This window comes from Triturus cristatus, chromosome 3_2 (assembly GCF_964204655.1).
Source record: "Triturus cristatus chromosome 3_2, aTriCri1.1, whole genome shotgun sequence".
In the NCBI taxonomy this organism is placed as follows: domain Eukaryota; kingdom Metazoa; phylum Chordata; class Amphibia; order Caudata; family Salamandridae; genus Triturus; species Triturus cristatus.
The window spans coordinates 1,213,208,711-1,213,236,161 of record NC_140584.1 but is presented as its reverse complement, the minus strand read 5'-3'; the positions used below and the strand labels follow the sequence as shown (position 1 = coordinate 1,213,236,161).

At 44.8% G+C, this 27,451-nt stretch overlaps 1 protein-coding gene across 2 annotated transcripts in view; it reads left to right on the top strand.

Moving 5' to 3' along the window:
* The window catches only part of LOC146859475 (uncharacterized), a 154,674-nt gene extending 131,736 nt beyond the window's left edge, over positions 1–22,938 (top strand). For both annotated transcript variants that reach the window (XM_085650205.1, XM_085650204.1), the window contains exon 7: positions 22,118–22,938. In XM_085650205.1, coding sequence (XP_085506331.1) covers positions 22,118–22,791 — 674 coding nt within the window. In that variant the 3' untranslated portion in view covers positions 22,792–22,938. The remainder of the gene's footprint in view (positions 1–22,117) is intronic.
* The last annotated feature ends 4,513 nt before the right edge of the window (positions 22,939–27,451 follow it).

The following is a 27,451-nucleotide window of genomic DNA, read 5'->3' as shown; positions in this document are numbered from 1 at the left end:
AATGCGATATGGATGAACTGGTCAGGCAGATTTGCGTACGCTTTTCCCCCAGCACCATTAATACCGCTAGTGGCACGCAAACTGAAGCAACACTCACTGACGCTCATCCTGGTTGCTCCCACGTGGGCACGCCAGCCATGGTACACCACGTTTCTAGAACTCTCCGTGGTACCGAATCAAAGACAGCGGCTGACGCCCAGGCTTTTAACCCAGAGCCATGGCGCAATTCAGCACCCAGACCCGCAACAGCTAAGCCTAGCGATCTGGCTCGAGATCTTAGAATTTGGCTACCTCAACTTGCCTCCAGAATGTATGAATATCATCAAAGAGGCAAGACGACCCACGACCAGAGCCTGCTATGCGGCTAAGTGGAAAAGATTTGTCATTTATTGTAAAAATAATGACATCAATCCGCTGGATGCATCAACTTAAAACATTATCTGTTATCTGTTACACTTATACAGATGCAATCTAGCATACAATTCCATCCGTATACATTTAACCGCGCTGGCAGCTTACCTTCAGAACAGGCAGCACCTCTCACTGTTCAGAGGGCCTGCCATCAAAGCCTTCTTGGAGGGACTCAAACGAGTGATTCCTCCTACGCACCCACCTTCACCAATCTGGAACCTGAATGTGGTCCTCACCAGACCAATGGGACCACCTTTTGAACCTCTACACTCCTGTGAGATTCAATTTCTGACCTGGAAAGTGGCTTTGCTAGTAGCCATTACTTCATTGAGAAGAGTTAGTGAACTCCAGGCACTAACCATTCAAGAGCCATTTATACAGGTTCATGCAAACAGGGTCGTACTACGCAGCAACCCTACATTCATGCCCAAGGTGATATCACAGTTCCATATGAACCAATCCATAGAACTACCCATGTTTTATCCTAATCCTGAGAATGTAGCAGAGAGAATGCTCCACACACTTGATGTCAAGAGAGCTCTCATGTACTATATTAATAGAACACAGACTTTCAGGAAGACAAAACAACTGTTTGTTGCCTTTTCTCCACAGCACAAAGGCAACCCCATTTCCAAAGCAGGAATAGCTAGGTGGATAGTTAAGTGTATACAAATTTGCTATCAAAAAGCTAAGCGCACACTAACGATTCCTCCAAGAGCCCACTCCACACGAAAGTTAGGGGCCTCCATGGCTTTCCTAGGGAATATTCCTTTACAGGTGATATGTAGAGCAGCCACATGGTCCACTATACATACATTTACAAAACACTACTGTGTAAATGTACACTCAAGACAGCAGGCAGCTGTAGGACAGGCTGTTCTCAAAACTCTTTTTCAGTCTGCTGCAGCTGGCACGGACAGCCGCCGCTAAATGGAGGGACTGCTATATAATCTATGCACAGATATGAATTCAGCAGCCCACATGCCTCGAACCGAATATGCTACTTACCAGTATGCATCTGTTCTTGGCATGTAGGGCTGCTGACATTCATATCGCCCACCCTCCTCCCCGGCGCCTGTGGCAGCTGCAGCATTCAGTTATTACTAGTTAGCATGGTCATCATTTACTGTATTACACTCCATTTCTGCCACAATGGCGAAAAACAATCTAAGGATGGAGGGGATGCCCATGTGCACTGTAGTCCAGGGGAGGAGCCACCTATCTCGTGATACTTCGAAGACTCTTCCAGGACAACAATATGCAATCATGCGGACCCAACACTAGGCGGCGATCTATGCACAGATATGAATGTCAGCAGCCCTACATGCCAAGAACAGATGCATACTGGTAAGTAGCATATTCGATTCATTTGCTCCACATGCCATTCCATTTTAAACCCAGCCATATGCAAATCAGTCTTGACCCTGCTCCCTATGGGAACAGTCCAGCCCGAACTGCCTAGTTCCAGCCAAGCAAAAGGCCACGGAGTGTTTTCAAGATATTTTCTGATTCAAACGAAAAGTCACAAACTTAGAATACTGGCTGATTTTAGATCTTTGATTCGTAAAACAATTCATAAAAACGATGAAATTTCATAGTCTAGCCCTGCGTCAAACCACAAGAGAATATGCACAACAGACCTGCAAGGTGCACACTTTCACATCCCAGTAACAAGTCACTCAAGAAAGTACCTCAGATTTGTTGTAGGTGAAAGACAATAGCAATAGACAGTGCTACCCTTTGGCCTGAAATCAGCCCTTCGGACACTCTTGAAATGTGTTAGTTGTAGCTTCTTATCTGAGGAGAAGAGAAGTTTCAGGCACCCTTGGACAACTGGCACATAGTCACACAGTCATCTAAAGGTTGTACGAGACTTCAGAACAAGAACAAAGCTACTGAAGAAGCTGGGATTTCAAATCTAACGAGAAAAATCAATCTCGAACCCAATTCAGCATCTGCCTTACGTTTGGAACGACAATAGACACAAAAAAAGGAAGAGTGTATCCTTTGGAGGCGACATGATCACCTATCTGAGACAAGCGTCACATCATGAAAGTTCCCAGCAACCTGACAGCTCATCATATCTCCTTTTTCGGTTCTAAAGCACCATGTACTTACAGTGTCCCAGACGCAAGGCTGCACATGAGAGGTTCTGACGCAAGGCTGCACATGAGAGGTTCTGTAGCACCGTGTACTTACAGTGTGCCAGACGCAAGGCTGCACGTGAGAGGTTCTGTAGCACAGTGTACTTGCAGTGTCCCTGACCCAAGGCTGCACCTGAGTGGTTCTGTAGCACCGTGTACTTGCAGTGTGCCAGACGCAAGGCTGCACATGAGAGGTTCTGACGCAAGGCTGCACTGCACATGAGAGGTTCTGTAGCACCATGTACTTGCAGTGTGCCAGACGCAAGACTGCACATGAAAGGTTCTATAGCATCGTGTACTTGCAGTGTGCCAGATGCAAGGCTGCACACGAGTGGTTCTGTAGCACCGTGTACTTGCAGTGTCCCAGATGCAAGGCTGCACACTAGTGGTTCTGTAGCAGCGTGTACCTGCAGTGTCCCAGACGCAAGACTGCACACGAGCGGTTCTGTAGCACCGTGTACCTGCAGTGTCCCAGACGCAAGGCTGCACACGCAGTCTGATGTGGATGCAGGAGATTATGGTGCTGATGACAGCACTTATCCATTGACCACTGACCCCGACGACCAAAACCAACCTTGGGTGGACACTATTGGTGCAGGGGACCCACATACTGCTCTAGACACACAAGCATATGAGGTGAAAAACAACTCCCACTGAAGATGCTGCTGCCTTCAATGCATTAATTGAGAGAGCAGCTGAGAACCATGATGTTCAGCTCCACACTGATCCTATTGAGGATGATTTTCTGATGGATACCTTCTCTACCTCAGAAAGATCTGTTAAGACTCTGCCCATGCTGAAGGGGGTCCTAAAACAAGCTAATTACATTTTTAAGGAGCCCACGAGGGCAAGAGTACTGAACCCTAGGATTGAGAAAATGTATAGGCCAGCTCCTGTGGACCCTACCTACATAAGAGGCCAGTTGCCTTTGGACTCGTTGGTGGTGTCCAATGCTCGGAAGAGGGCCAACTCACAGACAACGGGTGACGTTCCTTCCCCTGACAAGGAGTCTAAGGTCTTGGAAACTTCAGGGAAAAGAGTTGCTGCACAGGCAGCTAACATCTGGAGAATTGCCAACACTCAGGCACTTCTTGCTGGGTATGACAGTGCGCATTACGATACCCTAGAGACACTACTACAGCACCTCCCAGATCAATATAAGGAAGGAGCAGAGTCACTGATTAGAGAAGGAAAGCTCATAAGCAACGCTTCCATTAAGTGCGCTCTTGACGCGGCTGACTCTGCAGCTAGGGCTATTAACACCAGCGTCATGTTACGACGACATGCTTGGTTAAGAATTTCCGGATTCAAACCAGAGATACAAACAACTATACTCAATCAACCTGTCAACCCTCTCTCCCTCTTTGGCCCAGAGGTTGACACCACCCTAGAGAAAATCAAAAAAGATACAGAGACTGCAAAGTCTATGGGGGCTCTGCAATCACAGCAGTTTAGGAGTGGGTCCTTTCGTCGCTCTACCAACAGGGGACCATCTAGAGGCCAGAACTCACAGCAGTCGCAGTACACTAAACAGGGTACGCAGACCAACTATAATAAAAATCACAAAGGTGGATACCGTGGCAACAACGTCAAGGGTAGAGGCCGAGGAAACAACATCTCCAGGTCCTCCGCCACCACCAAACAGTGACGCCTTGTCACTGCCCCCCGACCACATAACACCTGTCGGGTGGAGACTCCAACAGTTCCTGCCGGTCTGGAAATCCATCACCACAGACAGGTGGGTGAGAGAAATTGTCCAGTACCGTTATTGTCTAGAGCTCACATCCACTCCACCAAACATACCACCAAGACACCGTCCTATGTCCGCAGAGCACTTGCACTTATTACACCAGGAAGTGCTCAGTATGCTCCACAAAGGAGCCATAGAACTAGTGCCTGTACAAGACCAAGGATCAGGGGTGTACTCACTTTATTTTCTGATCCCGAAAAAAGACGGGTCTCTCAGACCCATACTGGACCTAAGACCTCTGAACCGTTACATTCTGTCAGAGCATTTTCACATGATCACCCTGCAGCAGGTGCTGCCGTTGCTCAGTCAGGGAGACTTTCTCACAACACTAGATCTAAAAGATGCGTATTTCCAAATACCCATACACCCATCACTCAGAAAATATCTCAGGTTCACTCTTCAAGATCAACATTACCAGTTCAAGGTCCTCCCTTTCGGAGTAACTACGGCACCAAGGGTGTTCACCAAGTGCCTAGCAACAGTGGCAGCACACTTAAGGAGACAGCACATACACGTCTATCCTTATCTGGACGACTGGCTTATCCAGGCAAAGTCCGCCCGGCAGTGTGCCAGCCACGTATCCCACACCATTCACCTTCTTCACAGCCTGGGATTCTCACTAAATTATCCAAAGTCCCACCTTCAACCCGCCCGCGTACGGCAGTACCTAGGCGCGACCATAGACACTCTGGCGACCACGGCACAACCCAATTCCGTGAGGATCCACAGCATGCAGTTGCTAATAAAAAAGTTCAGACCTCAACACTCACTACCGGCACAAGTGTTTATGCAGTTGATAGGCATGATGGCTTCCTGCATCTTCATAGTCCCGCACGCGAGATTACATATGCACCCGCTTCAAGAGTGCTTAGCACGTCAGTGGAATCAGGCTCAAGGACAGTTGAAAGACCTAGTGTTGGTCAGCGGTCGGGCATACAACTCTCTGCATTGGTGGAATACACAAAACCTTGCCAAGGGCCGACCGTTCCAAGAGCCTGTACCACAAATAGTACTGACGGCGGACGCGTCTCTCCAGGGATGGGGAGCTCATGTACTCAATTACACAGTGCAGGGACTATGGACAACACAGCAGGGGGGGATGCACATCAACCTTCTGGAACTAATGGCGATCTTCTTAGCAATGAAGGCATTCAAAGTCCACTTGTGCAACAAAGTCGTGTTGATCCGGACGGACAACATGACTGCCATGTACTACATACAGAAGCAGGGAGGAACACACTCTCCACAGTTATCTCACATAGCTCAGAGCATGTGGAAGTGGGCCATTCGGAGAAACATCTTCCTCATGGCGAAACACCTCCCGGGCAAGGACAACCAAATGGCGGATCTGCTCAGCAGACACAGCCACCAGATGCACGAATGGGAAATACATCCATCAGTACTCCAACCGTACTTCCAGCAGCGGGGTCATCCAGAGATAGACCTCTTCGCCACAAGGGAAAACGCAAAATGCCAAAGCTTTGCCGCCAGGTTCCCGCATCCACAGTCGCAGGGCAATGCGATATGGATGAACTGGTCAGGCAGATTTGCGTACGCTTTTCCCCCAGCACCATTAATACCGCTAGTGGCACGCAAACTGAGGCAACACTCACTGACGCTCATCCTGGTTGCTCCCACGTGGGCACGCCAGCCATGGTACACCACGTTTCTAGAACTCTCCGTGGTACCGAATCAAAGACAGCGGCTGACGCCCAGGCTTTTAACCCAGAGCCATGGCGCAATTCAGCACCCAGACCCGCAACAGCTAAGCCTAGCGATCTGGCTCGAGATCTTAGAATTTGGCTACCTCAACTTGCCTCCAGAATGTATGAATATCATCAAAGAGGCAAGACGACCCACGACCAGAGCCTGCTATGCGGCTAAGTGGAAAAGATTTGTCATTTATTGTAAAAATAATGACATCAATCCGCTGGATGCATCAACTTAAAACATTATCTGTTATCTGTTACACTTATACAGATGCAATCTAGCATACAATTCCATCCGTATACATTTAACCGCGCTGGCAGCTTACCTTCAGAACAGGCAGCACCTCTCACTGTTCAGAGGGCCTGCCATCAAAGCCTTCTTGGAGGGACTCAAACAAGTGATTCCTCCTACGCACCCACCTTCACCAATCTGGAACCTGAATGTGGTCCTCACCAGACCAATGGGACCACCTTTTGAACCTCTACACTCCTGTGAGATTCAATTTCTGACCTGGAAAGTGGCTTTGCTAGTAGCCATTACTTCATTGAGAAGAGTTAGTGAACTCCAGGCACTAACCATTCAAGAGCCATTTATACAGGTTCATGCAAACAGGGTCGTACTACGCACCAACCCTACATTCATGCCCAAGGTGATATCACAGTTCCATATGAACCAATCCATAGAACTACCCATGTTTTATCCTAATCCTGAGAATGTAGCAGAGAGAATGCTCCACACACTTGATGTCAAGAGAGCTCTCATGTACTATATTAATAGAACACAGACTTTCAGGAAGACAAAACAACTGTTTGTTGCCTTTTCTCCACAGCACAAAGGCAACCCCATTTCCAAAGCAGGAATAGCTAGGTGGATAGTTAAGTGTATACAAATTTGCTATCAAAAAGCTAAGCGCACACTAACGATTCCTCCAAGAGCCCACTCCACACGAAAGTTAGGGGCCTCCATGGCTTTCCTAGGGAATATTCCTTTACAGGTGATATGTAGAGCAGCCACATGGTCCACTATACATACATTTACAAAACACTACTGTGTAAATGTACACTCAAGACAGCAGGCAGCTGTAGGACAGGCTGTTCTCAAAACTCTTTTTCAGTCTGCTGCAGCTGGCACGGACAGCCGCCGCTAAATGGAGGGACTGCTATATAATCTATGCACAGATATGAATTCAGCAGCCCACATGCCTCGAACCGAATATGCTACTTACCAGTATGCATCTGTTCTTGGCATGTAGGGCTGCTGACATTCATATCGCCCACCCTCCTCCCCGGCGCCTGTGGCAGCTGCAGCATTCAGTTATTACTAGTTAGCATGGTCATCATTTACTGTATTACACTCCATTTCTGCCACAATGGCGAAAAACAATCTAAGGATGGAGGGGATGCCCATGCGCACTGTAGTCCAGGGGAGGAGCCACCTATCTCGTGATACTTCGAAGACTCTTCCAGGACAACAATATGCAATCATGCGGACCCAACACTAGGCGGCGATCTATGCACAGATATGAATGTCAGCAGCCCTACATGCCAAGAACAGATGCATACTGGTAAGTAGCATATTCGATTCATTTGCTCCACATGCCATTCCATTTTAAACCCAGCCATATGCAAATCAGTCTTGACCCTGCTCCCTATGGGAACAGTCCAGCCCGAACTGCCTAGTTCCAGCCAAGCAAAAGGCCAAGGAGTGTTTTCAAGATATTTTCTGATTCAAACGAAAAGTCACAAACTTAGAATACTGGCTGATTTTAGATCTTTGATTCGTAAAACAATTCATAAAAACGATGAAATTTCATAGTCTAGCCCTGCGTCAAACCACAAGAGAATATGCACAACAGACCTGCAAGGTGCACACTTTCACATCCCAGTAACAAGTCACTCAAGAAAGTACCTCAGATTTGTTGTAGGTGAAAGACAATAGCAATAGACAGTGCTACCCTTTGGCCTGAAATCAGCCCTTCGGACACTCTTGAAATGTGTTAGTTGTAGCTTCTTATCTGAGGAGAAGAGAAGTTTCAGGCACCCTTGGACAACTGGCACATAGTCACACAGTCATCTAAAGGTTGTACGAGACTTCAGAACAAGAACAAAGCTACTGAAGAAGCTGGGATTTCAAATCTAACGAGAAAAATCAATCTCGAACCCAATTCAGCATCTGCCTTACGTTTGGAACGACAATAGACACAAAAAAAGGAAGAGTGTATCCTTTGGAGGCGACATGATCACCTATCTGAGACAAGCGTCACATCATGAAAGTTCCCAGCAACCTGACAGCTCATCATATCTCCTTTTTCGGTTCTAAAGCACCATGTACTTACAGTGTCCCAGACGCAAGGCTGCACATGAGAGGTTCTGACGCAAGGCTGCACATGAGAGGTTCTGTAGCACCGTGTACTTACAGTGTGCCAGACGCAAGGCTGCACGTGAGAGGTGCTGTAGCACAGTGTACTTGCAGTGTCCCTGACCCAAGGCTGCACCTGAGTGGTTCTGTAGCACCGTGTACTTGCAGTGTGCCAGACGCAAGGTTGCACATGAGAGGTTCTGACGCAAGGCTGCACATGAGAGGTTCTGTAGCACCATGTACTTACAGTGTGCCAGACGCAAGACTGCACATGAAAGGTTCTATAGCATCGTGTACTTGCAGTGTGCCAGATGCAAGGCTGCACACGAGTGGTTCTGTAGCACCGTGTACTTGCAGTGTCCCAGATGCAAGGCTGCACACTAGTGGTTCTGTAGCAGCGTGTACCTGCAGTGTCCCAGACGCAAGACTGCACACGAGCGGTTCTGTAGCACCGTGTACCTGCAGTGTCCCAGACGCAAGGCTGCACACGAGCGGTTCTGTAGCACCGTGTACCTGCAGTGTCCCAGACGCAAGGCTGCACACGAGCAGTTCTGTAGCACTGTGTACCTGCAATGTGCTGGACGCAAGGCTGCACTCGAGAGGTTCTGTAGCACCGTGTGCTTGCAGTGTCCCAGGCGCAAGGCTAAACACGAGAGGTTCTGTAGCACCATGTACTTGCAGTGTCCCAGACGCACGGCTGCACACAAGAGGTTCTGTAGCACCGTGTACTTACTGTCCCAGACGCAAGGCTGCACACGAGAGGTTCTGTAGCACCGTGTACTTGCAGTATCCCAGACGCAAGGCTGCACACAAGAGGTTCTGTAGCACCGTGTACTTGCAGTGTCCCAGACGCAAAGCTGCACCTGAGAGGTTCTGTAGCACCGTGGACTTGCAGTTTCCCAGACCCAAGGCTGCACCTGAGAGGTTCTGTAGCACCGTGGACTTGCAGTGTCCCAGACCCAAGGCTGCACCAGAGAGGTTCTGTAGCACCATGTACTTGCAGTGTCCCAGACCCAAGGCTGCACCTGAGCGGTTCTGTAGCACCGTGTACCTGCAGTGTCCCAGACCCAAGGCTGCATACGAGCGGTTCTGTAGCACTGTGTACCTGCAGTGTCCCAGACACAAGGCTGCACACGAGCGTTTCTGTAGCACCATGTACCTGCAGTGTCACAGACGCAAGGCTGCACAAGAGCGGTTCTGTAGCACTGTGTACCTGCAGTGTCGCAGAAGCAAGGCTGAACACGAGCGGTTCTGTAGCACGATGTACCTGTAGTGTCCCAGACACAAGGCTGCACACGAGCGGTTCTGTATCATCGTGTACCTGCAGTGTCCCAGACGCAAGGCTGCACACGAGCTGTTCTGTAGCACCGTGTACCTACAGTGTCCCTACAGTGTCCCAGATGCAAGGCTGCACACAAGAGGTTCTGTAGCACCATGTACTTACAGTGTCCCAGACGCAAGGCTGTAGTTAGTGTCCCAGATGCAAGGTTGCACATGAGAGGTTCTATAGCACCATGTACTTACAGTGCCCCTGACCCAAGGCTGCACATGAGAGATTCTGTAGCACCATGTACTTACAGTGTCCCAAACGCAAGGCTGCACATAAGAGGTTCCATAGCACCATGTACTTACAGTGTCCCAGACGCAAGGCTGCACATGAGTGGTTCTATAGCACCATGTACTTACAGTGTCCCAGACGCAAGGCTGCACATGAGTGGTTCTATAGCACCATGTACTTACAGTGTCCCTGACGCAAGGCTGCACATGAGAGGTTCTATAGCACCATGTACTTACATTGTCCCAGACGCAGGGCTGCACATGAGTGCTGTGCAGCAATGCGTAGAGGATCAGTGGTTGCAGAAGACAGACAACTAGCCCCAGTAGCAAAGCAGTCACTGGCAGGGTGACGCAAGAGGCAGAACATGCTCAAAGGAGATCATCTTTTCAAAAGGAGATTCTATCGCAAATGACAGGCTGGGAGCCCATCTGAGCCAACGACACTGGACTCATAAGGAAACATCGTATCACATCAACTACCTGGAGATGAGACTGGTCTATCTTCCTCTGGAGACTTTCCTTCCATATCTGTTGATGAAGAACACTCTCAGCCAACAAACAATACCATAGAATCCGACAGCGGACATAAAACAATATAACAATAGAGTTGATGTCCATGGACGTTATCACCAAGAGGAGTCCCTCTACCTTGTGACTCGATAAACTTCTTCGAAGAAAAAGAACTTGCACATATCTGGACCCAACACCAGATTGCAGGAGCATGCAAAGTATGTGAATCTACAGCACTACTTGCCAAAAACACAGGCTTACAGAGGAAGTAACATAATCCTTACTTTAACAAACAGGGAGGGGCAGTATCAAGATCCGTGGAAGCACAAGTGTCTAGCATTTGTCTCTAGCCAGAAGCATCTTACTGGCAGCCCTGCACATCCTGCCACACAGGCCCATCAAGCAGACTTCCTCCATTAATACTTTGATGAAATACACAAATGGGTCCTAGACAACGAAGTCCAGATGAAGAGGAGACCTTTTCGGAGAGTGGGAAAATCCATATCTAGATGTTGTTGCAGTGGTACAAAACAGAAAATACGGAGACTTCACATTCGGGCTCAAGAAACAAATTCGGTGGCAATGCACGTTTGAACTCACACTTTTCCATAAATCCCATTAATGCCAGCAGTAATAGCGAAGCGGTGCAAATGTCAAACAAAGATGATTCTGACAGCTCTCGAGTGGCTGAGACAGCAGAGCTATCCAGACCGTCTACAGCTGTACATCACACAAGAAAGTGCCCGCAGATCTAACTCATTATACAGGCTTCGGGGGCAAGTTCACCATCTGAACTTTGAATCTTTGGCAGCACGGCACCTAAGGTAAGACAGTACTGTCGTTTAGACCTACCATCTTCATGTTTGAAGATATTGAGAGAAGCCAAGTGTCCTTCAACAGGGCCTGTTATGCATTAAAATGTTCACGTTTTTGCATCTGGTGCTGGAATAACAGACACAACCCAATACCTTATCTGTTGTTCGGCCCAAACTACAATAACAAAAGAAAGTTTTCTCTCCGATCCAGAAATCTTCTCCCCTATGGAAGACCTAGTCACTTAGTTTTAGCTAAGTTGATGGGTCTTCTGTTTGAACATATTCACAAGGCTTCAGTGCAGTATCTGTCCTAGTGCCGTCCCCTCCACAAGAAGCGTAAGCGTGATTCAGGCACTCTCTTCTATACAGACTGTGGGAGAGTAGGATCTGTTTCACATGGGTACCCCCACTTTTTGCTGGTGTTTCCCTGTTTTTCGACCTTAGTCTGGCTGTGGCCCTGCTAATCAGGACCCCAGCCTAGCTGCTTCCTCTCTAAAATGGTTTCCATGTACATTAGGTACATCTCTAACTGGATTCTGGAGGGCCTTATAAATCACTAGTATATGGTATACTATGTACCCAGGGCATAGCTCCCTCAGAGGCCTACCAGGGGCTGAAGCATGTATTATGCCACCCCTGGGAAGCACTGACACCACAGGTCTGCTACTGCAGCCTGGGTAAGATGGTGCATGCACCCCTTACTGTGGTATAGGCTACCTATATCACTACCATTGCACACACATAAATAACCTATAAGTCACTCCTATGGCAGGCCTTAACAATCCTGAAGGCAGAGTGCTTGGTTTTTATGTGAGAGAGTGCCCCTGCATGAGCAGAGCCACTCTGCAGCGTTCGGAGTATCTCCTCTGATGCTGTTTGTGGTGCAGCCTGACCATATACTCTTAAGTGCATTATAACCTCGAGGTAAATGCTAACTTTGGACTGGCTGCACAGAAACATGTTGTGTTTGGTGTCAAACACTTTGGAATACAGCGCCCCCCCCCCCCCCCCCCCCCCACCACCAGTTCTGGCGGCGGGGGTAGCATTCCACCCTTCTAGAGGGAGAGGCATGTACCCACTGGTCTAACCGGTAAAGACTTTCTAGAGCCCTGGCATCACAAAATGGATGCCACTGCCACAGACACGGGTCTGACCTCCTGCTGCTGACCGAAACTCTGGCAGGGGGGGCCTGGACAATAGGTTTCCTGTCACAGGGAGGTGTAACCATCCTCCCCAGACAGGCAGATGTGTATTGGGGCTGGGCGGGAGCATTCTCTGGTGCTTTGAAGTCCTGCACTGGGGGCACGCTTGGTGTCCCTGTGCATAGTCCAGTTCAAACCGGTTGCAGGGGCTACCTGTCCCTGCTCTGGCGTGAAACTGGACAAGGAAATGGGTGTAACCACCCCTCTTTCCAAACCCTCCCATAAGTGATTCCCCAGAGTATGTCAAACCCCCTATCTTAGTATAAGTAAAGGAACCCAGTCCTTGAGACTTTGGATTACCCTGGACAAAACTCTGTAACATACATCCTGGACCTTCGACGCTCTATTTCGACTAGAAGACTGAAGAAATCTCCCTTGGGGTCAAGGAGTGACTCCCCTGCTTGTCAGGCACCAAAGAAGCAACTGTCCGGTCTGAAGCTCCAGATGGACTCCAAAGTCTTTGCATCACCAGAGGTGGATTTCCAGACTTCCCCGAGGCTACCCTGAGTCCACAGCAAAGCTGAGGCCCGTGGCTATCGTGGGTGACGTGGAACAGTGACCCCTGGACACCGTGAACTTTTGCCGGTACATCATCTTCCTGGTCTTCCTCAAAGTTGGGCTTTGGGCTCCGAGTAGCCCCAGCCTTGAGCACCGACTGCACCGAAGATCTCTGACCCCCACTCCACGAGTGACCCGTGAGCCAGTTTCCAGTGCGATTGCTTGAGGCTCCTTCGCGATCGCTAGCCCGTTGGGTAGCGGGTCCCCACGAAGGCAACTCCTTTTCTGCTTGGGCTTTCCTGGTTGCTCCAGACGTGCCCTGACTTACCTTCGCTGGGTGAGTCCCCCAGACCTTGCTGGTCTGCACCGACGTCTTTCTTCTATTTCCACTTGACTTGCCGTTGCCAATGCTTGTTGGGTCCATTCTGGTCGCCGACACCGCAGCACTCGACAGACTTCGTGGGACAGCTCGAATCCAGCTCCTGGTCGTCATCGACGCCTCCTGGGCCTTGTGGCTGAAGAGTCAAGACACCCGTCAACTCACCTGAAGCACCCAACATCTGTGGGCATTGGACTATCGTGCCCCTGGTCACTGGTAAGTGACCCAGACTCTGTACCCTCTGCTTAAGGGTTCCTTCGATCCTCGATCCAGGCTTGGATCTCTTCGGACACTTCTCCTCTTCGGACACTTCTCCTCTTCACGGCAGCAGCACTTCTTTGCCAGCTTCCATTGAAAACGACGCTGCGACCCGACACCAAAAGACACCTATGCACCCGGCTTCCTTGGGTGAGGTAACACGAGTACTCTGGTGCTCCCGTGGGTGTTGGCCCTAGACACCTCTAAGTCCAAAAGGGTTTGCTTGTAGTCGTCCTCTAAGTGTCCTTAACTTGTAATTATCCAACCGCGACTTTCCCCATAGGAGTTAACGGCGATTCACGCCTGTGTTCTAACACTGCACACGTTCCCCGTGGGTCCCCTAAGTCACTACCTTGGGTGGTTCCTTGGGGCCCAAGCACTTCTAAAGGCTCTAGGCCTTGTGTCTAGTTCAGTCGTGGTTCTTATACCACTTTATTGGTATATGGTTTGGTACGCCCCTAGGGCCCAAACGTGTATTTGTGCTTTTACTGTTGAATACTGACTTGTAACTTAAGTACTTCAAACTACAGCCTCATAAAGAGACTAGAGGGATGTGTTTTATCTTAAATACATATATTTTGAATATATACCTGGTGTGGTTGTCCTTTCATTTGGTCATTCAAGAGATTATAGACTGGTAAAACAAGCTGCTTTACATTCCTTCAAGACTTAGCCTGAAGGCTGCTCTCCATAGTTACCACTAGGATAGTTTTCAATAAAGGTTGTCTTTAACCTATCACCATAAGGGGTTGTTTGGACTGGTACAATGTGCCCACTTTAATTAGTGGACAGCATATACCAGGCCAACTTCTCACACAGACGTACACAGTATTCCATGCAAAGAGTCCTGAGAACACGCAAAAAAGAGCCTGAACAGCACACCCTAATATAGTAAATATTTTCAATCCCGCATTAATATAGGTTGAACACTGCATCCAAGTCCCAAGTGCTTGTCAAAAGAAAGTGGAAAAGATCAGTTCCATCAATTAGCGGTCATCCTTGACAATAAATCCAAACCCCTTCAATTTCAGTTGGTTGTCATCTTTATTTTTTAAGACAGAAATCCCAGCACACGAACCAGCCGACACGTGTTTCGTCTCACAAAGACTTTTTCAAGGCTGAAAAAGTAAATGTATCTACTAAATACATTTTAATAAAAACACACAAATATACAAAAATGTATACATTTCCATTATAAAAACTTAATGCACACCCACACTGGTGGTAATCATTATAAAATAATTAATATTCTGACATTCATGTTCAATTAAGTTTATACACACAAATGAACATAAACATAGTCCAGTAGCTCGGGAACCTTAGTCCCTTGATACACATAAAAGAATACATTTACATTTGCATGTGTATCATAGAAAGAGCAATGTGCCGATAGGAACCCAATCACCAGTGCTCACAATTGTCATTAAAAATCCATATTAAATAATCATACAACCGATTGCAAAAGAGGATGAAATCATTTGAGAGACCAGATAAGCCCACCACTGTGACGAACTATACTATTTTGTATCCAATAATTGGAATAAGAATAACGAGACAAGAAAAAGAAGACTTCACGCACAGCATTAAAATGCACGCCTGTTAGGCAAGACCAGCCAGATTTAGAGATGAATAGAGACCCACCGATTCCTGCATAATAATCATCTCCGTTGGTATAGGTAGAAGACCATAGACAAAACGTCCAGTCAGTCCAAAGTCCCATTCAATTAAGAAAGATCATCAATCTAATAATAAGAGAGATCGATATCTTATGTGTATATGATCCAAAATTGTGTTGTCCTCACATTGTATCACATGAAATTAAAATGAGGTTACATTAGTTTGAGAAAACTAACGAATTAACGGATAGTCCATAATTATGAATACCCCCCAAAAAAAGCTGTCTTAGAATGTTTGGCCCAGTCGATCAGTCGATATAAATTCAAAATGGCACTCACAGTATAATGTATCTTGACCTTGTCATATTATCATGCCACAGTTATAAAAGTGGCCACATCCGGTCAATAAAACATTTTCTAATCCTAATAGATACTTACCTTAGTTCACTCTACAAAATAATATCCATAATGGGCCCAAACAATCTCTCTTAATTGGAAAATACAACTCTGTTATGTGCAGACCCAACTCGATCTAAATAAAGCTCGAGAGCATCTCAAAGAATATCAAAAATGCAGTATCATGTTCCCCCATTTCAGTCACAAAACATACCTTCAGATAAAACGTGGTGTCGAGTAAATGTGTAAATTGAATAGCGAAGAATGAGCTTCAATCCCGCTCACACGGTGTTCCGTAACACTCCTTGATACGAGTGTACGCACTACCTGCATATCTACAAACCCAAAGGAAAAAAGGGGAGAACAAAACCCCTGTAAGTATACACTAAACTGAATACGGTTGGTCAAAAATTACATCCCACTCCCACACTCACCTGACCCGGAATGGAAATGTAAATATCCGCACTCAACACGATCCCGCAAACAAATAGAAAGCGCAAAAGGGGGCTGCCATGTCAAAAATATATTCCCGAACACCCCAATCACGTGATTCTTAATTCCGATCACGTGATCATGGCGTGATGGAGACTACAACAGTAACATCGGAAAAATGGGTCCACCATGCTGGAAAAGGTTACTACATTCCACTTAGTACAAGAAAACTTCCATAAAGAGAGCCCTCTGAGTATTAGTTATTTGGCTCTTAAACAAACCACCATTGATCAAAAACACGAGAATAATACGCAAAAAACTTTGTTTTTCAACATATGTATAAACGGTATACGAATCTACATTGGAATTTCCCTACGCACGTCGACCGATACGCCAGTGTAAATTGTCACAACTGGCTATTGTATCACAAGGCATTGTCAATTTTTACACTGTCTAGCAATGTGATGGCATATTGAAATACTTGTCGTAGTATCATTCAGTATTAGCGCAACACCCCAGCTTATACGGTGTGCATATAATTCAATTAGTCCACTACCTGTATAAAGCACATGGTGTCGCGTTCCCTATTGGTCAATAATCCCATGAAACAAACCCAGAGAGAATTACCTCTGGTTTATACAAATACCCCCGTGGCTAGTAGAAGGTAAAGGCATCTAGCTCATAATACCCCTTACACAAAGGTATTAAAAAAAAAGAAAGAGTAACCAGTAAGAATAGTAAAGTAAAAACGAGTAGGTTAAAAGCATATTTGTATTACTGAGTTGTTTTCATGCTAAATCAGTGAAGTACTCTTGAGGCATGCAGTACAGTGGAAAATAAATAATGACATTAGAAATCAGTCCACGCAATGAATCCCATGGTATTGTACACCCCATGAATATTCATATCTACATTTCCTAATATGCATGATTGAATTTCTCCTTCCTACAATGCAGAGCACAATCGAATTTGGTTGGCATGTTTATCAGTACAGAAGTATCATAATGAGATGTATCAGGTTACCGCACTGAACATATGGCCAATAAGAAAAAACAGGACACAATGAAATCGAATACAAGCGTCCGATTGTCTCTAACTCAGAGACAAGTTGTGCAGGAACATGTCACAAATAAACATCATTAGACAAAATTGGCAAAAGTCAGTCTTTCAAGAATACATGAAGCTCTCTATCAATGTTAAGACCCAAGTCAACCGTCCTCAATTTGATCAACCACTTCGATTCAAGTTTTCTCAGAGCCAATGTCTTATCTCCTCCTCGTGGATCATCCGTTATTATCGCGATCCCATGAAATCTAATTCCTAGAATTTCTGAATCCTTGTGTGTGGTATTGTAGTGTACCGCCAGGGGGCAGTCCATGTTATTGTTGCGAATCGCTCTGATGTGCTCTTGTATTCGCTCTTTGAGCGGTCTAATGGTACTGCCCACATACATTAAGTTACACTGGCAGATGATGCAATAAACTATGTATTTCGTATTGCAATTCATAAAATGATGTATTTGATGTCTCTGCCTAGTATTGTAACAAAAAATGTTCAGTTTGTTCTCGGCAAATTGGCAGACACTACACATAGTGCATTTGAAAAAACCTTTTGGTTTTTCTGGTAGCCAAGTGTGTTTATATTCTGCGTTTTTGTTCCCCACAATACATGGACTCAACATATTACGTAGGGCTCTACCTCTCTTGTATGTAATTCGCGGTTTGTTGGAAATATAAGGATCCAATTCGGAATCTAGCTTGAGTAAATGCCAATGTTTATGGATCGTCTTGAATATCATGTTGCTGTGTGAGTTGTACTCAGTTATGAGTGCAATCCGTTGTAGTCCTTTCTCTTTTTTCTTTTTCTTATTGGGTTGGAATTTTAGAAGTTTCTTGCGTTCTGTAGGATTAATCCTAGTGTGTGCTTTTTCTAATGTATTTTGATCATAGCCCCTATTGAGAAATCGATGTTTCAGATTGATGACCTCTGCTTGAAATGTATTGTCTCTACTGCAATCACGTCTGAGACGGGTCATCTCGCCAAAAGGTATGGCGTAAATTTGAGAGGCGGGGTGAGCACTACTAGCATGGAGAACAGAATTGCATGCTGTATGCCTACGAAATAGTTTGCTTTCCAATTTACCTCCTTCAATATAGAGAGTAATATCCCCAAAATCTATCTGTTTTGCATTCATTTCGTGTGTGAAACTCAGATTGTAATCATTGTCATTAAGATGTTTAATAAAACGTTCCAATGATATTCTGTCTCCACCCCATATCATTATGCCATCATCAATAAATCTACCCCAGTACACGATGGAATTTATTAGGTTAGGGGGACAAAGTTTCCAAATATGGTGTTCCTCAAAAAAACCCATATAAATGTTGGCAAATGATGGGGAAAATTTCGCACCCATAGCAACACCAGAGTGTTGTTTGTACCAAGTATTGTTGTGCATAAAATAGTTGTTCTCCAGTGTGAGACGCATGAGTTCTAAAAGCATGACAGTGTGTTCATATAAAGTCGCGTCACGTTTTGATAAAAAATAGGTCAATGCATCCATGCCCTTTGTAAATGGAATACTTGTATAAAGGGCACTGGCGTCTAAAGTGACAAAAGTGAGATCATTAGTCCAAACTACATCTTCCAACTTATTTAAAAGGTCCATAGTACCCTCAATGAAGGCAGGTACATTCCTGACTATTGGTTGCAAGTAGATGTCAATAAACTCTGAGATACGTTCTGTTGGTCCACCTATCCCTGATATGATGGGCCTACCAGGAGGAGTGTTGGGATCCTTGTGGATTTTCGGTAACGTGTACATATAAGCTATTCTTGGTGTTTGATTAAACATGTACTTGACTTCAATGTCTGATCGTATACCCGAGCTCTGCCAGTATCCGAGTGTTTTCTCGACCAACCTATTAACTTCCTGCATTGGACATTTAGGTATTTTTGTATAGGAATCCTTATCAGCCAGTTGATTGTTGATTTCTCCAATGTAGTAATCCCTGGTCATTAAAACAAAATTCCCCCCCTTGTCCGCTTCCTTTATAACAAGGTTGGGGCAATCGGACATTTCCCGTAATGCTTACCTTTCATCCTTACTTAGATTGTCTTTAGACCTATTGGGCATACTGAATATTTTATCTTCTAACTCATACAAATCTCGAGTAACAGCCTTGTAAAAACAATCAATCATATTGTTTGGTGTCAAAGTTGGTATAAACATAGGTTTTGGCTTCAATCCACTGTCTATTCCTGTATTGGGTTCAATGTTCAAGTCCTGCAATATTTCATCCATACTTGGTACAGTCTCTACACTGTCATCCAATGATAATAACATTCGTATGTTTTCAATGTCCCTGATCGTCTGTCTACTTGGACCAGCTGTGTATATGGGAACCGGACACAGTTTGTCATTGCTAATTCTGTTTCATAGGTTATTTAGCCTACAATTTTGTTGAAAAGGTTTTTAGCCATTATTACTTTGTCATGGAATTATGTCACACATTCTTCTTTTCTGTCCTCCCACCCGCCTTCACCCTTTCTTCATTGCACTCAATTCAAGTCTTCCTATGCTCACTCTATGGAACTCACCCCACTCCAATATGGCCACTGTTTCCATCTTCCAGGCCCTTCTTCACTTTCTGATAACCTTCCATCACATGACTCTACTGACCTATCAGGGCACTTCTCTCACTACTTGAAGCAGAGCCTTAGTCACCTTTCCCTCCGCTATCCCGGATGCTGACCCCCTGAGCAGCACGGCGCATTCATCGACTATTAGTAAGCACGCTATTTTAGCTCCTCGGTTCCCAGTTGCTGTCAGCCGAATTGCCCCCCTGTTAATTTCTTCCATGTCATTACGCCGTCCGAGCACACGCCTGTGGCTCCACTCCTGTGAATCCCTCCAATTTCTTTACTTGAGGTGAGTCCCTGTCCTGTGCATCTGCCACACTACATGACCTCTCTCCGGTCTAAACTAACACCCCCATTGCTTCATGCCATCGCGCTGCCATCGCAAAGTCGTATTGCACGCAGCCCCTCCTGAAGTGCTCCCTGAAGTGCCCCTTGATCCTTGACCTGCCAGTACCACATATCTGCGACGGCCTGTAAGCATCATCGCACACACTTTCTTCCTCGCGCTTCCTTACTGCCGCTAACTTTGGGTACTCCCCCACTCCCATAGGAGCCCCTTCCGAGCCCGGACATTCCCGCATCCGGTGTTGTCACACCCAGTCTCGTGGCAGGCCCTTCGGACTCTCCTAAGTAAGGATCTTTCTGTGCCTATCTTCTTTCATCCTCTACCACGGCAACCCCGTCCGCTGCGCACTGCAGTTATTTCTGAGCCCCTATCCTCTTACTGCTACATTCCCTTGTCTGCCAAGCACGGCGGTCATCCTAGAGTTCCTACCTTTTCACTATGGCATCCTCTTGTCCTTTTTAAATCACGCAGTCATTGCGCCGTGTCTTTATGCTTAAATATGGTCTAATACCCGCAACAGAACCTTTCTCCTCACTCACTGCGACGTTCTTGATCAATTTCTCTCTTTTTCTCCTCCATGTATCCACTGCGCCGCAATTTTCTAGTTTATTAAAAATGCTAGTTTACTACCATAAAAGCTCATACTGCTGAATGTATTGATACCTTATCGACATGACACAATTGTTTTGACCAAGCGTTAAATGTATGCAGTCACGCTAACTCGAAGACTTATTATCTCACTCAGTCACTTATTCCTTCTCACTGCACCACGTGATTCATTATTTCCACAGTTTTTTACCAATGCGTCTTGATAATTCTTTGAAGCTAAAACTTTTGTTCAGACTAGCTTGTGTTCTCTCGAGGCTGTATACCGATGATATACACCCCCCTAATTTTCTCCTTATGTCTTCTTCCTCCCTTCTCTTGACCTATGTCTAATTTACAGTTATCTTAGGCACTTATATACAGGCATGCTAATATAATGTCCTGAAGATGATCCACGCATTGCTCACTTGGATCGAAACGTCGTCGACACCTTAAAACGCCTCATGCACTAAATGTGATATCATTATTAACTGTGTAGTTACTTGTGATTTGTTTCTTAAAATTCATACTGCTTGTCAAAACAAACCAGAAGCGTGTCCTGAGCCTCGCTTAAATGTTCTCCATATTTTATGTTTGTATGTTTTTGTAGTAGGATGCAGGCTTGTGTCCCACTTTTCAGTATTTGTGTTTGTTTATATCCCAAAAACTTGCTGATAAATTAAATATTAAACCTCTGTCCGGCAGGATAAGTTAACCAATACAGCACTGATTGGGTCTGTATTCATTTGTTACTTCCTATCCGTACCTCCCTAGGGACCATTGTAGCACAAAATAATTGATTCCTGAGGTCCCTGGCTGACTTTACTTGGGTCCCCTTGTTGATTGAAAAGAGATGTTATATCAGTGCACACACAGGGTGACTCTACCCTGCTGAGATATTATAGCAGCGCACACACAGGGTGACTCTACCCTGCTGAGATGTTATAGCAGCGCACACACAGGGTGACTATACGCTGCTGAGATGTTACAGCAGCGCACACACAGGGTGACTCTACCCTGCTGAGATGTTATAGCAGCGCACACACAGGGTGACTCTGCCCTGCTGAGATGTTATAGCAGCGCACACACAGGGTGACTCTACCCTGCTGAGATGTTACAGCAGTGCACACTACCACTGCCGGCATGGTGCACGCTTGGTATTGCTGTCACAAAATAAGATGAATTAACCTATAACTTGGAAGGGGGATCCTCAAAATGGTAGGTATGTTGTGTACTAAAATATGTGATGGGCTAGAAATGCTGTGTTTATGGCTTTTAATAGTTTCAAGCTACAGTCATATGTTAAAGGAAAGTATGCGCAACACGATTATCAGAATACGCCTCTAAAATATAATTATCACTACCTATTTCTTTGCATTTTACTCAGTTCATATTCCCGGCATTCAGTGCAATTCTGTTTTTCTACTCGCATTTAAACCATGAAAATAATTGTTCTATGGACTTTTTTGAATAATTAATTGTAAAATCTTACTCTTACTTAAATCCAGCAGGTGATAGGATTGTGAACAGGAAAAGAAAAATGGGAGAGTCTATAAAGTGGACCAAACGAAAACCGCTGTGTAGAGCTTTAGTTCGGAAGACCACCACCAAGGTGCTGGAGAGCTTCCACAAGGGCATAAATCCTAGAATCCAGTTGTTGTCAGACGGTTACCAGGAGCAGAGAGGCGATGAAGCTACTCCTGATGTAAATGGATCCAGCACATCACAACCTGTCGGTTCATTTCCCGGAGTACCCATGGGACAGTTAACCCAGGGATATAACGATTTTGAAATTCTTCCAAGCAATTCACAATTACTCAATGATCTTCCAAATACACAAGAACACCACACACCATACGCATACACCACATGTGATAACAGCGACAGTCTCAAGGAGAGGTTTGTTGGACATAAAGGGCCACATTCCCGAGTGAGACCCTATGCCTGCACGGACTGTGGAAAAAGCTTTATTCATAAGGGAAATCTTATAAACCATTATAGAATACACACCGGGGAAAAACCGTATACATGCACATTCTGTTACAGAAGCTTCAGTCGTAAAGATTACCTTAATGGACATATTAGAACACACACAGGAGAGCGACCATATAAATGTACTGAATGTGAGAAATGCTTCACTCAGAAGGGTGAGTTAAATCAACATCGAAAAAAGCATCTTTGATGAGAGCTCCACCCTAGCAGTCAATCGATTCATATATTTTATAAATAAAAACAGAACAAAGAAAACAACACAACAAAAACAGTTTGTAAACTACTATGAAGCGCTTATACAGTTACAGTTTGAACAAAAGGTAGTGGATCGAGAGAACGGCAGGGACAACACTTTGAGTTTCAGTAGCTACCATTCCACACATGACTCCCATGATTAGAAATCTATAGATATTTACAAATTCTACTGTAATACAAATAAATTGAACTTTACTTAAACTAAATTAGTACGGCACGAATGGCCAGTTGTACATAGGGAATGTGTAAATCGGAGGGGTCGTGAATGCTAAAACCTTTTGTTTGTATGTTCTAAACAAATTTAGTGATTCAGAAAACTGTTCCCTAACACTAAGGGCCCGATTCACAGAACTAACTTAAGACAAAATCCTAAACTTACTAATTTTGGTATTCACAGAACAGACTTAAGACTTAAGACAGACTTAAGACAGACTTAAGACAAAATCCTAACTTAAGTCTGTCTTAAGTCTGTCTTAAGTTTGTCTTAAGACAAACTTAAGACAAAATCCTAACTTCTGTGAATACCAAAAGTAGTAAGTTTAGGATTTTGTCTTAAGTTAGTTCTGTGAATCGGGCCCTAAATGTATTTAGAAATGGATATGGATTCAGTATTTGGAAGGGGAGCATTGTAGGCGTCCCTTCCAAATACTGAATCAGTATGCTATGTATCAATGTTTTGCAACCAAGATTCTGTTTCAAAACATTACTATCTTAACAACACAAAAGCGGTGAAAATCCATTCACCTTAGGACCTCTTCCCATTGGTGAATTTAAAAGAAACTAAATTGATCACATTTTCCCTTAAACAAACAAAAAACAAAAACTTTTCTTTTTAAGCACAGCCCCATCTTTAAGGGAAATGGGCTGCATTAAAAAACAAAAAAACAAGTTTGCTTTATTAGAAAGCAATCACAGACATGGTAGTCTGCTGACCCCAGCAGGCCACCATGTCTGTGATGACCTCCAATCGTCCTAATATCCATGAGGTTGGTTGTATTGTGCCACTACGATTTAGTATTTTGCGAACCGACCTATTTGTACATAGGTTTGTTTGCAAAAATACCACCTTTGTCGCAAAAAATACTGGTCGTAAATTGCGACCAGTATTTTGCGACCAGTGTTTAGTACAGCTGGTGCTTAATAACAAAATGTAAAAGGGTACCAGGAGAAACGTAAGTGTATACAACAACATAATCATCATATCCAGAAAGTGGTATACCATAAATATCAATGACACTTGATATAGTACAGTCCCAGCAACCAAAATAATTAGAAGCATGGCCCAAACCGGCGCATGCCAGGGTAATCCAACCGTATCCAGTACCTCCAAAAAGACAAACATCCAAATGAGCAAACACACTTGGCTGTCAAAACCCCCAAATCTTCGCAAAATTAAACTTCTAATGGCCTTCTAGTTTCTCAATCTCTCCCCCGTTCCCTTCTGCTTTTCTGTGTTTTAAATATCTGTGCTCAGTAAATGCCTCTGTCTCTGCTTGTGATGTTACCTCAGAGGATCTTCAGTTGGTCTTTTATACTCTCTGTGTATATTTCAGTTATCTCTCCTATCTGTATGGCTGTCATTTTCTGTCTCCTCCCTCATTGCTTATTTGTGTCTGTCACTCTGTTTCTCTGTGGTTATCGCTGAGTGTATATCAGTCTCTTACTTGTTACGATTTTATGTGTATTTTACAAACGGATGCCCTTATGTGGAGTTTGGCGGATGGGATACTCCATCACAAACATAGCTGATATCCTGCCCGCCACATTACTAGTGCATTTTAGCCTCTAGCACTTGTACAACGTTGGACGGGATCTCTGCCACGTTTTGTCTAAGTCTCTTGTCCGTCAGACTATAAACAAGGGTGTTGGTGTTTCTGTTACTCTCTAGCTCACCCTCCTGTATGTATCTCTATGCCTCTCTGTCACTCACTTTCTCCCATTCTATGTTGCTGGTTATATCTGTTAGTCTCTCCTTCTTTTTGCAGGTGGGTCTAATAGTTTTCTTTTTGTGGATGTTGCCTTAAGCCTGTCTATTTTGGTCTGTCTCTCTATTAGCATACTGCCTCTGTGCACTTCAGTGTATTATTATGTTTGTGATTGTGGTAAGCAGTTTTAGAACGAGGATAGCCTTGGCATCATCCAAAGGCACAGTGGAAATGAACATAAGTATTGCTTTCTCCACACGTCCACATTAAAGTCCTTTTCTAGTATAAGAGGTTTTCCATCCTGTGAGAGACCAGTCTAGCTGTTGCAGTCCGAGCTAGAGTTTCACCACAAAGTAACTATTTCCAACAGTACATTATGGCCCCAAAACATAATTCAACTCCTACTGTGCCAGAAGACGCCATTTGTGAGATGTAATCTGGGTTCTACTTACATGTGACTTTCTTTTTGCTACTTTTGATCTGTCCAGAAAAGTTATGTGGATTGTTGGTACATAGCTGTTTATTTCTTTTCTTAGTAGTTGACTTTCCCAGTTTTTTCAAGGATTATGAGCAGAAGCGGTGCCTGTATTGGCTTCTGTCCAGGAAAGGTCATCTCGAGGCATGATTCTTCCCTGTGTTATTGATCGCAGTGTTGTTAATAGACATCTATAATGTTCACACTTGGGCACACACAGACCTGCGCCCAGCACGATCGATTGTGGGTTGTGTTTTCAGAACTGTGCATTTGGCACCAGTGTCCTAATGTATGTTTCACATTGAAAGGAGTGTGAATTCTTTTGTTGGTTGGGTCTTTGAACAGGATGTGAATTCTATTTTTTTGTCCTCCAGTGCTTTGGGCATCCTTACCTAGAGAAGTTTATCCTCACACAGACGAGCACTGTGACTAGGGCGCAGGATGAGGAGTTTATCAACCAGGAATTTATTCATTCACAAAAGTACAGACTTTCTCCTCCCTGTCTTACAGTCCTCACATCGCCCCACACCCAAATTACCCCCACAGCAGCGGCTTTCCTTCCGTGTCATTAGTCCTGTCTGCCCAGACCTGCTGCTGTCCAACAGGGTTTCTGTCAGAAGACATGGTGAGGAGATTGTGAGGGGTGGGGAAGAAGTTGGTACCAAAGTATCCATGTAGTCTGCATACGGAATAAGGGCCAGATGTGTCATTACACTGGCTGTAAGAACTGGTCTCAATTTGCGACCAGTATGTATGCAACCAGTGTGTAATTTTGTGAATCGTGAACCGACAATGTACTATGTGGCTGTTTCTCAAAATTGCTATTCAAAGTGGATTGCAGTCCTACCTGTGTCATTAATATTCAAGAAGTAGGTCGCAAGTTTCGAGTCTCGTTGGATGCAATCACAGGGACAATGGCCTGCAAGGGTCTGTAGACCACTATATCTGTTATTTATTCTAAATGAAGGTTTTTCTTTTCTTTTTTTTTTTAAAGAAGCTGCACATTTTTACTTAGGATGAAGAAAAGTTTAATTCAGAATTGGCAGAAATCTGATCCAAAATATTTTAAAAGCCTGACTATGGGACAGTGAGGTTATCCTGTCTAGGGTGTAGGGGCTCAGGCCAAGGGACACATTGACTTATGAGCACTACAAGTATCATACTTCATTCCTAGAAAAGGAGTTTGAGAGAGTATCACTCGGAGTAATCTCACATTTTCTCTTTTGTGCTGAAAGAAGTGCTTTGAGATCCAGCGGGTTGTAGTCACACTCTAGCTGTCTGTGTATCTGTCCATCCGTTACCTTCAGAGAGTTACGTGCATCACTACCCCCCCTAGCTGTCTGTGGGTCTCACCTTCTGTCCCCTTCAGAGAGTTACGGTGCATCCCTCCCTCACTCTCTCTAGCTGTGTCTCTGTCCTTTTGTCACCTTCAGAGAGTTACGGTGCATCACTCCCTCACTCTCTCTAGCTATCTGTGTGTCTCTCCTTCTGTCACCTTCAGATAGTTACGATGCATCACTCCCACACCCTCTCTAGCTGTCTGTCTGTCTGTCATCTTTAGAGAGTTACGGTACATTACTCATTCACTCTCTAGCTGTCTGTGTGTCTTTCCGTCTATCACCTGCAGAGCGTTACCGTGCATTACTCCCTCAATCTCGCTTTGGTATCAGTGTGGGCCTTCTGCCATTTCTATTTCACAAGCACTGACATGAGGCTTAATTTATACAACGTATATGGCACTCTCCAGAAACAGGAAGTGGATATGTAACTGCATCAAGTTGGTACAATAGGATACGTTTAGGTATATTGAAATTTGTATGTCTAAAAAAGTCTCTTACAGAAATGTTCAAATGTTTTGTTCTCTGTTGCATTTTGACCATGTAATTATATTTTATTGTTCAATACAATTCTTTGCTCTCCTCCATGAAGCAAATTAAAATGTGAAACAAAGTTGATAAATTCAGAAATCAGTCAGTTCAGGGTTTTGCAGGGTGTATATATCAGCATTGGAACTCCGTCAGATTCAGAGCAAAGGCACAAGTCTGTGATAAGATGTGTTCTGTGCTAACAAGAGGGCTTGAAGGTTATGAGCAAAGTGTTTACAATAATATGCGATATAAATATGCCTGCTAGCTCACATTCTGCACAATAATAGCAATCATTGCCTTTGCACATATTCTGAGCTGGGCGAAAAA